The sequence below is a fragment of the Macrosteles quadrilineatus genome, unplaced genomic scaffold, assembly GCF_028750875.1.
Source record: "Macrosteles quadrilineatus isolate MER2022 unplaced genomic scaffold, UCM_ALF_1.0 Scaffold_5__1_contigs__length_97177068, whole genome shotgun sequence".
Taxonomy (NCBI): Eukaryota; Metazoa; Arthropoda; class Insecta; order Hemiptera; family Cicadellidae; genus Macrosteles; species Macrosteles quadrilineatus.
The window spans coordinates 23,853,083-23,866,797 of NW_026542598.1; the positions used below are offsets into that span (position 1 = coordinate 23,853,083).

The window sequence follows — 13,715 nt, forward strand, 5'->3', positions numbered from 1 at the left end:
TTACGAGATAGGTTTTTCGGGCAAACCAGTGAGACTGATAGAGCATGCCACACTGGCAATAAAAATCGTCCAAATCCGTGTTCCGCCCCCCTCCCCTCCACGCTCACTGTACAGTATAGAAACGTCCGTGGAAACAATTCAGCGAGATAAAACAAGTGTGTTCACTCCCATAAGCCGCAATGCCCCGCGACTAGTTTTACGTGCAACGCCCGTGGAATGTTAGTAGAGAATACACGTGCAATTCCGTTTGCACCAGCGAGACTGACAAACGCGTTCACGGACGTTTTTACTCTAGTGTGGCCTGCCCCATATACCGTAATGTATCTCTCAAACCCACGGGTAACGCCCGTGGAAAAAATTCAGTGAGATAAGATGAGTGTGGCCCCAGCCTAACACAAGTTGCTGTATCCTTTAAAATACAGTTGTCTATTTTGTTGTTAAGTTGTTTTTTTCTCTCTCTTAAAAACTGAACATTTTTGCAAATGCGCTCAACAGAGCCAATGATTACTGAGTACTATTATTTTCATACTTAGTGCCTTTTATACTCCAGTCTGAATCTTAAACAGAATGATTTACTGATCATAGGACATAACATTGTGTCCAAGTCTGAGAGTGTATTGTTGTTAATTGTTGTTGATGTGTTTAATAAGATGATTGATTAAATATATAAAATATACTATTTTATGTGTCCTTTTTTGCACTTCAATAAACCGCTGGACATTATTTTTTTTTTTTCAGTTAAAACCAAGCTTAACTCCATTCCTTAAAAAAACTTCTGTCTACCAAATGGATTAAAAAAAATACAATTACTAGTAAGTTTGTGTTTTGAAATTCTACTAAAATTCAGTGACGATTTTTACATTTCAACTTTAGGTATTTCTGTTCAATTGAGACTTGAAGTAATTTAGAGTATTAGTAATTTGAAAATCAATCTGTACCAGTGAAAATGAAGACAAAAGGAAATGTAAAATTAATTTTATACTTGAGCAAAAACACATAAAAAATATTAATCAGGGTGACAAAACGTGAAGCTGCGATTAGTTTGTAAAACCGAAAGAAACAAACGGTTATGGTTTCCCCGAAGCTCTTTTGAATATAGTGCATCTTAATAAAAATAGTAAAAGTCTCATTGTCACCATGGATAGCTACAACTTGTGATTTTGTAAACATTTATGCAAGTATAAGAAAACGGTAAAAGTTTATGTTTCTATTTGAAATGTATGTAAACAAACAGAGTAAAATGTAATTAGTTTAAAATGTTGAAGGAGCATAACTGTTTGATTTTAAAAATACAACCATTTTCATTGGGCGGAAAAATTAATTCTTGGAAAAGTAAATATTGCACAAGACATAATTACTGAATTCATCTAATTTGAACCTTTACCTGCCAAAATAAGTTACAACCAATCGCAACAGGCAAGAACAGTTCAGGCAATTTATTTTTTAAAGTTTCAAAGCATTAATACATCTTTCTTAATATACATAATATTCACATTCCACCTTTATTTACCCATTTATGATTTAACGCCTAGAAACAAAACACATAATGATCTTACATCTCACAATACTCATCTTACTTATCATCAATAATGTACAAAATATAATAAATAATACAAAAACAACAATTTTAAATTATATTCTAGTAACGTGAAACAAATAACAAAAACATTAAACACAAAAATCTTTGGTAACTTTGTAGTGTATGGCTGTTGCTTCAATATTGCCTAAAGTGTTTACGAGAAATGAAAACTAAATGAAGTTTCACGATTTTAAGATTTACTGAAACCTGAAACACAATCATTTTTTTCCAAACGAAGATAATAATACTGGACCAAAGTGATGAATTGTGGATACCTACACAGCGTTATACTGCACTACAAATATTTTAAAGTATTCTACAGCTAATGAAAATAATTCAAGCCTTCAATGGCACACTGACTAGCGATAAACTTGATAAAGATAATTTTAATACTAACCACATTCATTCTGACACATTTGCTACCTGCGGCTTTTTAAGAACAGTCGGTTCATCCTTCAGAAAAGTTCCCGACCTGGACCCTACCATGGGCCGAGGCGGAGCTTCAGTCTTGTTGTAACCTGCATTGTTATTGTTCATCCCGGACTTCTTCGAGCTGTTTACTTTTGTTTGTAATTTATTAATATTCCCTTTTGTATTTGGTGAAGCAGCTACTACAGACAAGATTTCCTTTTGCTTCGTATTTGCTCCCTTCACAGGACTCGACGACTTTGCTTGAACTCGATACGTCGCGTTTCTTTTCAACATAGTAGACTTTGTTTCTGCGGTCACACTAGACTTCTCTTTGGGAGACAGAACGCTTCGCCGAACCGATGGCGACGGTGTTGAATTCACCGTTCCTTTATTCAGCGAGACTGGCGAGTCCTTCACATGAGGGGAACTTTGACTACTGCCTTTCTTACTCACAGCGACAGGAGAGTACTTTGGTTTGTCATTTTCGATCTTTACTTGTGGGAACCTTCCTTTAGAATCGCTCGAAGCAACACGATTCGCAGAAGTCCCCACCTTTGAAGACTTAAGCGAGAGAGAGCGAACGTTTTTCTCGATAAAGTCTATTCGTGAGATAGCTTGTGTTTTGACAGCTGGGTCGGCTTTCTTCTTGGAGCCGGCACTAGATGCAGAGTTAGGATCTGCCAGGGAGTCGGTGGACATTGTGAGATTGTCGTCCTTCTTGGTCACATTGCGAGACGGCCGCTGAGGCAAAGAGCGTCTCATGGCTGGTGAAGATGTTCTCGAGGAGTCCGAAGATGAGATGATAGACTTACTTACGTTTCTCCTTGCAGTTGGAGTCAGCGTCGGCTTGTCTGTCTTGTTAGCCGCTAATGCTGGCGATTGTTTCGGCGTTTGCTTTGGTTCGAGGTATCTGGATTTTACCTGCAAGTGGAGAAGTGTATTTTAAATCTGCTTATTGCTGAGTATATTGTTCTACTTTACAAGAATTTTATTCTATATTCAAACAAAAGTATTTATGTTTTATCCAACTACACTGAGAATGCAAACAGACCTGGTATAAAATGTATCTTTGCAAAAAGCTTAAAATACAAAAACATAAAATCAATTACTCTATAGCAAAAATTGTGCTTGTTTAATTACCGTACTTAAATATATATTTCAAATGAATATGCATCTATTGCACCAATTACTTAAAGGTTATTAAATATTTAAAATTCTAGCTAGAAAAACCTTTCAAACCCAAGAAAGTGAGGGCATTATTTACATCATAATTTTAACACCCCATTTAGTCACATGATCATTGTCAAAACAATCCCCAACTGGAAGGTTGGTAATCTATACAGTGGTAGAGCGCGGGACTTTGGTATGTGATGTCCAGGGTTAAAATCCCGCCATATCACCAACGGATTTTATTTAAGTGATAATGCCGCAACCCCTAGGTCTAGCCTGAAGTAATGTGAAAAACAATTCCAGGTTTGTGCCTAGCATCCTAGAAAACAAGTCTGTACAGTAGTTTTGGTCCTGCAACACTGCCACTGTTAGGGGTTGATTGATGGATTTTTTTTTTCTTTTAAGGAATTACAGTTAGCAGTTGGCAAAATAAGGGAAAATGCGACTCCAACTTCAACATTTTAAGTCTTATGTTTGATGGTCGACTCACACATCGTTGAACATGATTGAACTAACAGATTTATCTACAATAACACAATTCTGTCACATACCACTACACAAAAATTTACAAACCTCAGATATTTTATAAGGCCATGTTTTCGGGCGAGGCCCAGTGCTCTCTGATTTCACAGCTGGCTGTGGTGTCTTCGGCTTTACACTGGGTACAGACCGTGATGACTGGGGATTCTTCTTGGTTGCTGTTTCACCAATGGCCGCTGGCTTTAATAGATCAGCTGACTGCTTGCTGTTACTGGAACTCTCTGCTCTCTGGAATAGAAAATAAACATTTGAAGAATCTAGTTAAGCAATATGTAAACAAACTATACCTCCAAGCTTACCTTGAAGAAGTGTAGATAGGCCACATAGAACATACACTGTGCAAACAATATTTCAAACAATATTAGTGTAATATTGTGCAAACAAATATAGTGCAAACAATATTATTAGTGTAGAGCTCTACACTCCCTCTGGTGACGAAATATTGTGTGCACGGTGTATGTTCTGTATGTTCTATGTGGCCTAACAACACTTCTTCAAGGCAAGCTAGCTGCTATCCTACTGCTTTTCTACACTTCAAAATGCTGGCCTAGAGCTTTTCCTTGAACAAAACCAAACTATACAATTAGAAAGATTTGTTAATTTGGGCTGTTTTTTATGGGAAAACTAACATTACAAATCAAAGTTGTATACAAAAATCATGGTGATTGTGTTGCTAGCATAGTTGTTAGCATCTCGGACTTCGGTGTAGGAGGGACGAGTTTGATTCCCAACACATCTACAAAACATATGGGTTTCAAAAATGAGTTATCTCTGGGAAAAAAAACATAGACGTTGGTGTCCCTCAGGGATCATCTTTCAAAAATGTTTCAACCTTCAAAATGTTCAAAAATCTTTCTAACAAACTAATTAGCCTACATATTTATATAAACAGGTGTTGCTGTAGGAAATACCTTGCTGGGGGTACAGATTCACTTTCATACCTTTGACAATTGTTTGCAGTACAGTGTACAAACCATTCCCGTGTTAAAGCTGTGACCAATTTAGAGGATTAAACCACTGACAGTGTGTGTTAGGCTGGTGTAAATTCCTGATAATGGAGAATTATTGTTTACACTGGCTAAACTATGTTGTAATTGAATAGGAAATTTGCTAAGGCTGGTCCATATGGGATGCCTACTTAATTATCTATGTACCTTATTGAGATGCCGAGCCCGTCGTCTGTCATCTCCAGGCACAATGACGAGACAAGCAGCATCCTGTATCTTGTGCCTCAGTTGCGGCTCCATCAGTGTCCACGCGGGCGTGCGTGATGCTCGGGCTGCTTGCTTCAACAGACTACCCTCCACCGTTGTCTGTAGAACGTGCAGAAACTCTACAAACCCCTGGAAAAAACATTGCGGTTTATTTGATGTCTCACTTATAAAATGTGTTTGATAATTGTTTAGGTTGAATTTGAAGTTCTTTCGTACCTGATCAACACGTTCATATAAAACTAGGTATTTTAGCAATTTTAGCTAAGGTATCCTTTAAGTCTGAAACAAGGCTTTTGCGAATAAACATACTTTGGGCATAATTCTAAACAGGATAATATAACAATATCTAGCATTTGATATACATTTTACAATGATAATAAATATTGTCTTCTGAGCAATGAGAAGTCTACAAGTGTGGGGAGTGTCCTCCTCATTAGTGAATTAGCAAAACTGTCAAACAAGTCTTAAAGGGCTGATTGGTTGTTATAACCCCTGTCGAAGTTTTGCGGTAAAATTAAATAGTCAAAACTCAATACCCATGACAATTTTTTGTTATTGTCTAGGGGTTTCTTCAGTTGGTGTTACGGACAAAATCAAATTTTTCGTAACACTATCAGTTAAGGAAGATGGAATGGATACACAACTAACTTACCTAAGAAAAGAGTCCTAGGTAGTTGAAACCACAAAGAAAGTTCATCACACAATAAACTCACTTGATATTTCGCCCATACAAAGGGCTTCTTCAGAAGAAAGAAATAAAATGTCAGTTACAAAACTGTCACGAATTTAACTAAGTAAATCAGTCCTACCAACACATCATTTTCTGATCACTTTAACTAAGTAAATCAGTCCTACCAACACATCATTTTCTGATCACTGATTTCTGATCATCTTATACTTAAGACTAATTTACTAGTTAGTTGGGTATCCAATTCCTTCTTCCTTAATTTACCTTGTATTCCTAAGCCAAGAGATTTTTCCTCCAAATGCCTTTCAACAACTTCTACACAATAAATGAGCTAGTTTTATTATGAAAAAACTTGATTTCATTTGTAAACAATTAAAGCACATGACTGTGAGTAAATAGAAATTGAAAACAAACCAGCAAAAAAACCAGTCTCTCAGCAAAGGTTATTACAAAAGAGCTATTAGTCCAGTGCAATTAGACAAAAAATGACCTTGACCCGGACAAAATTGATAACAGGCTGAAAATTGGTGAAAACGTTCAGAACAATGTCCTGAGTGGCCCACACAAAGTCCCAAAAAATCCCAGTTGGGGAACGGCTGCCATCTTGAAAAAACTGCCGCCATCTTGGAAAATTAGATTTTTTGCTGTATTTTTTGAAGTAATAGTCCGGAAGGCATCATTTATGTCTCAAATTAAGCGTTTTGAACTCATGTATGAGGGTAGTATATAATTAAAGAGTTTAATACGTTCTAAGCATAAATATTATTTATATTAACCTAAAAATATATCTATAAAAATCATATAAATTTACAAAATATTTAAAAAATGAAGCTTTTTCTCTTTTGTTCTTAGTGGACTTGTTAAAGACATTAACCCTTTGATATTTCTTGCAATTCACTATGTTTAGTCTTTGGAATTGGTTAAATAAGGGGTGAATAAAAAGTCAAGACACCCCCCCCCCTCTAATAATTTTCTAAGTAAATATACAGAAATATCCTTTTGGTGTTGTTGAAACCATAGTAGGAAATTTCATTTGATGATTTTGAAATTTTTGAGTGTCCCCCCCCCAAAAAAAAGAGATTTTGAGGACAACTCAAAAATTTTAAAGTATAGTCCTATTCAAGTGACACCTCATCTTGAAGTGTTTACAAAAACTTGTGTTTACAAAAACTACAAAAAGAATGGTGAAAACCAGAGTTCGCTATATCTTCTCTATCCAAAATGGTAGCCCGTCAAAAGTTTAATGACGATATTAAATGGGAACTTACTACACATTAATTTTCTTGTGTAGTAAAAAGTAATCCCCCCCCTCTAATTTGTTCCTAAGTAAATATTACAGAGTAATCCTTTTAGTGGTGATGCAACCTTAGCAGGAAGTTTCATTTTATGATTTTAAAATATTTGAGTACTCTCCTCTGTCCAAAATGGTAGCCACTATTACAATTACGAACCAATATTACCATTGATGTTCCATAACGTTTGACGGGCTACCATTTTTAATAAAGATAAATTGGAAACTCTGGTTTTCACCATTCATAAAGTTTTTGTAATCACATTAAAATGAGATGTCACTTGAAGGGGGTTTACGTTTAAATTTTTGAGTTTCCCCCAAAATCCCCCCTTTTTGGGGAATATTTAAAAATTTTAAAATCATAAAATAATACTCCCTGCTAAGATTGGACGACCACCCAAAAGGACATCTCTGTATATTAACTTAGAAAATATTAGAGAGGGGGGTATTGACTTTTTATTCACATAGATGCTTTAATTTGCTATTTATTTATTTATTTATTCCAACAGCAAGATCACTAATTTACAATGTGGATTCAAGAAGCCTAAGTAGTAACAACATGCATTTTAACAGAAAACTTAACTAACTTAAATCTATGGCAGGAGCAGAGCAACATCGGTAACAGGAAATATAATCTTGCCTAGAAAAGCAACAATTTAACAATGAAGTTAAAAATAAATTATGAAAAAGCAATTAATAATTTTGTATGTTCTGATCTGAAAAATAGAATCATCTAGTTGCTATAATGGATTACCATTATATTTTAATATTGCATATAAACTTACAATGTAACTACTCGCTGTTAAATAATATTGACGGTGATGTAATCTTCTTTGTAACTAGCGCGGTTGGCACATCCGTGTCCAGTGCAGTATCCATGCATCGTGGTACAATTAAGACCATAAGGTTCCATAAGTTGTACTGTATCCAAGAATCCATTTCAACATGGACTTGGTTTGTGCGTATTTTAACCAAATATGAGTGAAGGATGAGTGTAGGATGAGTGGCGAGATCTTGTAGTCTTGTCTCAGTTGGTAGTTAATGAGCCATATGGTGTCAGCAAGACAAGCATCTACAACTATTTTTTGTTCGGAAAGGGCTGTACTGACATCTCCCAACACTACTAAAGATGTCACAGGCTTAGGCGGACGTTGGTAAGGTGTCACTGGCTGAAAGCCATGAGATAGAAGGACACTTTTTGCTTTTGGGATGTACAGGGATTTTGGGATGCTTTTGCTGATCGTGGTACAGGAGCACTTGCATTGACACATTTCGGCTGGTGTTATGCACTCAATGCCACCCATGGCGTGAAGAGTACCATGTCCATAAAGTGTTTTAACGTTGTAATCCACGTTGTCGAAAACATAATGAACGTAAGCTCCGTCATCTAATGAAGGTGATACATTATCAGCTATCGAAGTCTCATAATTGACGACAATCTTGTATGTCGAGCAAACTCCGAGCTACGAAAGAATGTCTAACAGCAACTTCGAGCCATACCGTCTGTGAAGGCCGAGCAGCAGGGGCGATATGAAAGATCGTGGTCGAGCTGCAGTAATAATTGCATGAGCTGTATTAATTGTCTCCTTTTCAAAGCTTTATCATAGTTAAATGGATATTATATTTAAATTTAACCAATTCCAAAGACTAAGCATTGTGGGGTGCAAGAAATTGCAATAGGATTAAGGGCTTAAACAAGTACATTACGAAAAAAGAGAAAAAAGCTTATTTTGTATATTTATATCAATTATTTTAGATGGGGACGCCACTATGTGCGTATTTTAACCAAATATAACTGAAGGATGAGTGTAGGATGAGTGGCAAGATCTTGTAGTCTTGTTAGTGACTAAGGCCGACATGTTCCTTAGACACAGATGTTAATTAGTAGCCCACGCAGCTAATGGCAACTAAGGGGCATACAGTTTATGGAATCCGAACTACATTATAGTACTGCGGATAGTCATAGTACTCACTAGTGCGGACGTTAATCCACACCAGGGAGCATCCCATCCACCTTGCATGCCTATAAATATCCACAACTCGTATAAAAAATGGGACATAACCGTATCTAAATCATTATTATAGATATTTTTAGGTTAATATAAATAAAACTAATGCTTAGAACATAATAAACTCTTTAATTATATATTACCCTCATACATGAGCCCAAAACGTTTAATTTGAGACATAAATAATGCCTTTCGGACTATTACTTCAAAAGATACAGCAAGAAATCTAAATTTCCAAGATGGCGGCATTTTTTTCAAGATGGTGGCCGTTCCCCAACTGGGATTTCTTGGGACTTTGTGTGGGCCACTCAGGACATTGTTTTGAACATTTCCACCAATTTTCAGCCTGTTATCAATTTTGTCCGGGTCATAACCTAATTGCACTGGACTATATTAAGGGTTTTTAGTTTTAAACAAATAATTGACCAAGAATGGCCATTGAAAAATTGAAAAAATGAGACTGTTGACATTATGCTTAGTGTTTTAATTGAATATTACATTAATTTTAAAATTCAAGAGATCATAAACCTGAAGATATTTAAACAAGAGCTTGTGGTTAAGATACATTAAGTCAGCCAACATATGATTATTTTCATTTTCCCCATATCTGTTTGTTTCCTATTACCCCAAATGGATGTTATTTAAACATGTGAGTTTGTTGTTAAATGTACATGCTCAATGACACAAAAGTTATTATTAATTAAACAACTGTTCTTCCACGTGCAGCCTTAATTATTACCGGATAAAATAATTAAAAACTTACTTCATTAAGTTTCAGTTCTACTGGTGCCTGCGGAGAATCAACCAGATTCAAAAGCTTGTAGAGGTGGGAGTAACATTTGCACGCTTGATCTGGAGGTAGCTTCTCAGCGGCAGACAGCAGCACTTCCTCTAGTCTGGACATTGTCCACAGCTGTTCTCTACCACATGACATGAACCTGCAAGTGTCATGTGAGTTGTTATGTAGTGTAGTCCTACCTTTTGTTGGGGAAAAATCGTGTCTCCCCTCTCCCCAGGATTAACATGGACATAAACAAAGGCAAAAGGGACTCAGGTTGGGACTGTCCCGACATAATGGGGACGGGAGGCAACCCTGAGTGTAGTAGTGTAGTCTTATACAACTACCTGTACTGTAAGTACGTCTGTGTTTTTATACTGTCCCAAATACTTAATATTGTTCAAGGAATGGCTCTAGACCAGGATTTTAATTGTAGAATGAAGGAAATAGCAGCTAGCTTACCATAGAAGAAGTACGGTAGGCCATAGAATACACATAAGACACAATATTTTGTCCCCTGTGGAACTATTTGATGTGTGGAGAAAGAAGGTAAAAAAATATTCCCAATTTGTATTTATTACCCATTAGAAAATAGTAGGGATGGACAGATCCCAAAATTTCGGAAATTTTTCGGGAAAAAAATATTCCCGATTCTCGGGACGGGATTTCATTTGACTCGGGAATTTTTCGGGACGGGATTTGGTCCGATCGGCGGCGATTTTGCCGCATCGCGAGTGTCGATTACGCTGCTATTGCGAGCGATATGTCCGCGAACGCAGAAGACAAAGTCATTTCGACGATCGCACCGTGACCGCGAGTCATAACGACGATCGCGCCTTGACCGCGATTCATGGACCAACGATCACGCCGTGACCGCGGAGTCATACCGACGATAGCGCCGTGACCCCGCGAGTCATACCGACGATCACCCCGTGACCGCGGAGTCATACCGACGATAGCGCCGTGACCGCGAGTTATACCGACGATCACCCCGTGACCGCGGAGTCATACCGACGATCGCACCGTGACTGCAGAGTCATTCCGACAATCGTGCCGTGACCGCGGAGTCATACCGACAATCACGACGTGATCGCGGAGTCATACCGACGATCGTGCCGTGACCGTGAGCTATACCGACGATCATGCCGTGATCGTGAGTCATACCGACAATTACCTCGTGACCTCCGTCATTTTGACGACCGCACCGTGACCGCGAGTCACAAGTTGCTATTGGTACCTGTAAATTGTTACCCATTTTTTGGTTTTTATAGATCAGTGCCACAAACAGTAAAAATTGATTTTGTATGCCTTTTTTGGTAACTGCAATACTAAAGAGTTTCTTTTTACGCACAGAAAAAAATCCCGTCCCGTCCCGAAAATCGGGAAGGAAATAAAAATCCCGTCCCGTCCCGTCCCGAACTAAAAATTCAATCCCGTCCATCCCTAGAAAATAGTGGTTATATTTTGGCTTGATCAAATCTGTTTAGAAAACCCAATCTTGAAAATCGGACATTTTTAATGATTCTCCTATCCCCAAGTCTGTTGGGAAATCGTTGGACAACTACTGTATTGACCAAAAATCCTAAACAGTATAAAGCAAATTTTAATAGTTATTTGTAGAATTATTTCTGACCCAATATATTGTCTCCACTCTCAATGACAGTTATATGACTGAAATTATCAGGTATTTCCATGTAATTCTTTGCACTTGACTCACATGTCACTGGAGAGGATATCGCAGAAGTGCTGAGCTGTGAACTTGACGCAAGCATCGTACAGCTTGTTGGTGAGAGCCAACACCGGCTCTGCCCACCTCACGTTGGGGATCAGCCCTTGCAGCTTACTGCAGCATAGAATGGTCTCCAGCACATTGTCCACAGTCTGAAACAAAGGGTTTGGTGTAATAATTTATGTTAATGCAGCTTCAGTTAGTTTTCTCTTTGAAGAAGTGGCAGATCATGTTTTTACAGCATCGATGGATCACATTACAAAAAGCTGGGTGGATGTTGTTTTTCCTGATAGTCAAAAGGTCGCCGGTTCGATCCAAAGAACATTTAATAGAGTTATGGTCTGAAACTTGATCCAACTGTTCCAAATAAAAATGCCGATTCAGTCAATAACAAAGCAACAGAATACCTCACTTCATTCTGTGCTGTTGTTCTTATCAACGATTTTAGAAACTTTAAATATATAACTAGGTGGCCTTGCTGTCTTAAAATAATTATCATTATATTTAGGCCTATAATATAACACACAAATCTGTAAATCTCTTACAAAATGTGAAATCTCAAATCTTAATTGGACTGAATTTAGACATTATGGAAGATAAAAAAATTTCACATAATTGTTTTTAGCTGTTGTTCTGTTGTAGCCGTGAGTCATGTGTTATTGTATAGGAATGACAAAACTCTGGACATCAACACTGTCCAAAAACACTTATTAAGGTTGACAAGCTTATTTAAGGTTTCACTTTTTTCTCAAGCTACAACACACACCCCAGATCCATATTACTACACTCGACTGTCTTTCAGTGTCAAAGTTGTAAAAGCATGACAAAATATAGCGTTTAGCATACTGCCACTTATAAATCAATTACAATTAGGTGATAAAAAATCAAATTTTGAAATAATTAACAAGAAGTGCCAGAACTAACCATATGAACGATGTGCTGTTTGTAGCACTTGTCAAGCAGTTCCCGGGGCAGGGTCGCAAATCCTTTGGTGGGCCAGACTCTAACAAAGTGTTTGGTGATCCAGCGTAGACTTTTGCGGTAAATCTCATCCAGGCCGTACGCAGCAGCAAGCGGCAAACATTCCAACACACCCACAGTGCACATCGGGCAAGGCTGCAAATTATAAGTCAAACTATAACTTCAATGCAGAAGACAGATAGAAAGTGTTTAAGTCAATTAACTAATAGCATTGATTATACACAGTTAATTTATCGTTTAATGGTGAAGAACTATGGAGTGGGTATTATAGACAGGCAAGTCGTGAAAAGTAGGCTGATTTATGAAATGTCGATGCCTTCAGGCTAAGATCTCATTTACATTCACAGACCTTAAATCCAGGAACTCTTTTTTGCCATAAAATATTTAGATAGCCTAGTAGTTTTTACATTCAAGGTCAGTTGTAAACTAAAAAGATTAGGATGACTATAGATAAAAAATAACAACACAGTTACCTTGTGGAAAAAATGGCAGTATTTAACTTTGAGCGTGTACATAATCACTTCCTTGAGCCCTTCGAGACACAACATGTCAGCCAGAGTTGCCAGTTCTACAATGTTGATAGAGTCAGGAATGTTGCTGGCACCACTGTATATGTGACACAAGGCAAAGTGGACAGCACTGTAGGAAAACCTGGAAATACAATTGGATTTGTTTACAAGTAGCTTTTTAACTGTGCTTTGCAACGGAAATCACACCATGGATAAAAAATGTCTTCAAGTCCACTAAACTAAACACGATTACTTTGAATGTCAGGGTTCAGAGCCCTCGGTTGATAAAACAGGAATAACAGAAACCTTTCCAAGCACATGAAGAAAGGTTTTCCAAAATGTCATGGTGATTAAAAAGACAGACTAGTAATGCGTTAAGTACATAAACAATCAGGAAACAATTTTTTTCTCAAAAATCCTCCAGCTACTCAGGTTTTCCAATTTGAACGACCCCATGATTCCAGTAAGTATCGGTTGATAATTGAGATTACATGTGTGGCAAAGCAAAACTAACTAAATCTATATTCAAAGGAAGGAATATAAAAAAAACACTTGAAAATAAATTACCCTTGAAGGGAAATAACGTTTCCCGCACTCTCCACCCAGCCACCGCTCAGAATGGCTGCAAAGTATTGACATCTGGAGCTCAGTATACACTTGTGAGCCTTGATCCGTCTTCCGGAGACTTCCAGAGTCACGTCCGGACTGATCTCTTCCAGGAACATCCGGAGCAGATCCTCTCCTAACCGGGATACAGGACCTCCACATGAGGATGCTGAAGTCTCTTCAGTGCTACCTTCTGTGAATGATAAAGTT

General features: G+C 37.5%; 1 protein-coding gene across 2 annotated transcripts in view; it reads right to left on the reverse strand.

Moving 5' to 3' along the window:
- Positions 1-1,421: 1,421 nt before the first annotated feature.
- The window catches only part of LOC128994331 (uncharacterized), a 29,674-nt gene continuing 17,380 nt past the window's right edge, over positions 1,422-13,715 (reverse strand). For both annotated transcript variants that reach the window (XM_054418793.1, XM_054418792.1), the window contains 8 exons: positions 13,467-13,698; positions 12,864-13,041; positions 12,334-12,525; positions 11,398-11,561; positions 9,666-9,840; positions 4,855-5,043; positions 3,734-3,928; positions 1,422-2,911 (listed from right to left, as the gene is read on the reverse strand). In XM_054418793.1, coding sequence (XP_054274768.1) covers positions 1,982-2,911; positions 3,734-3,928; positions 4,855-5,043; positions 9,666-9,840; positions 11,398-11,561; positions 12,334-12,525; positions 12,864-13,041; positions 13,467-13,698 — 2,255 coding nt within the window. In that variant the 3' untranslated portion in view covers positions 1,422-1,981. The remainder of the gene's footprint in view (positions 2,912-3,733; positions 3,929-4,854; positions 5,044-9,665; positions 9,841-11,397; positions 11,562-12,333; positions 12,526-12,863; positions 13,042-13,466; positions 13,699-13,715) is intronic.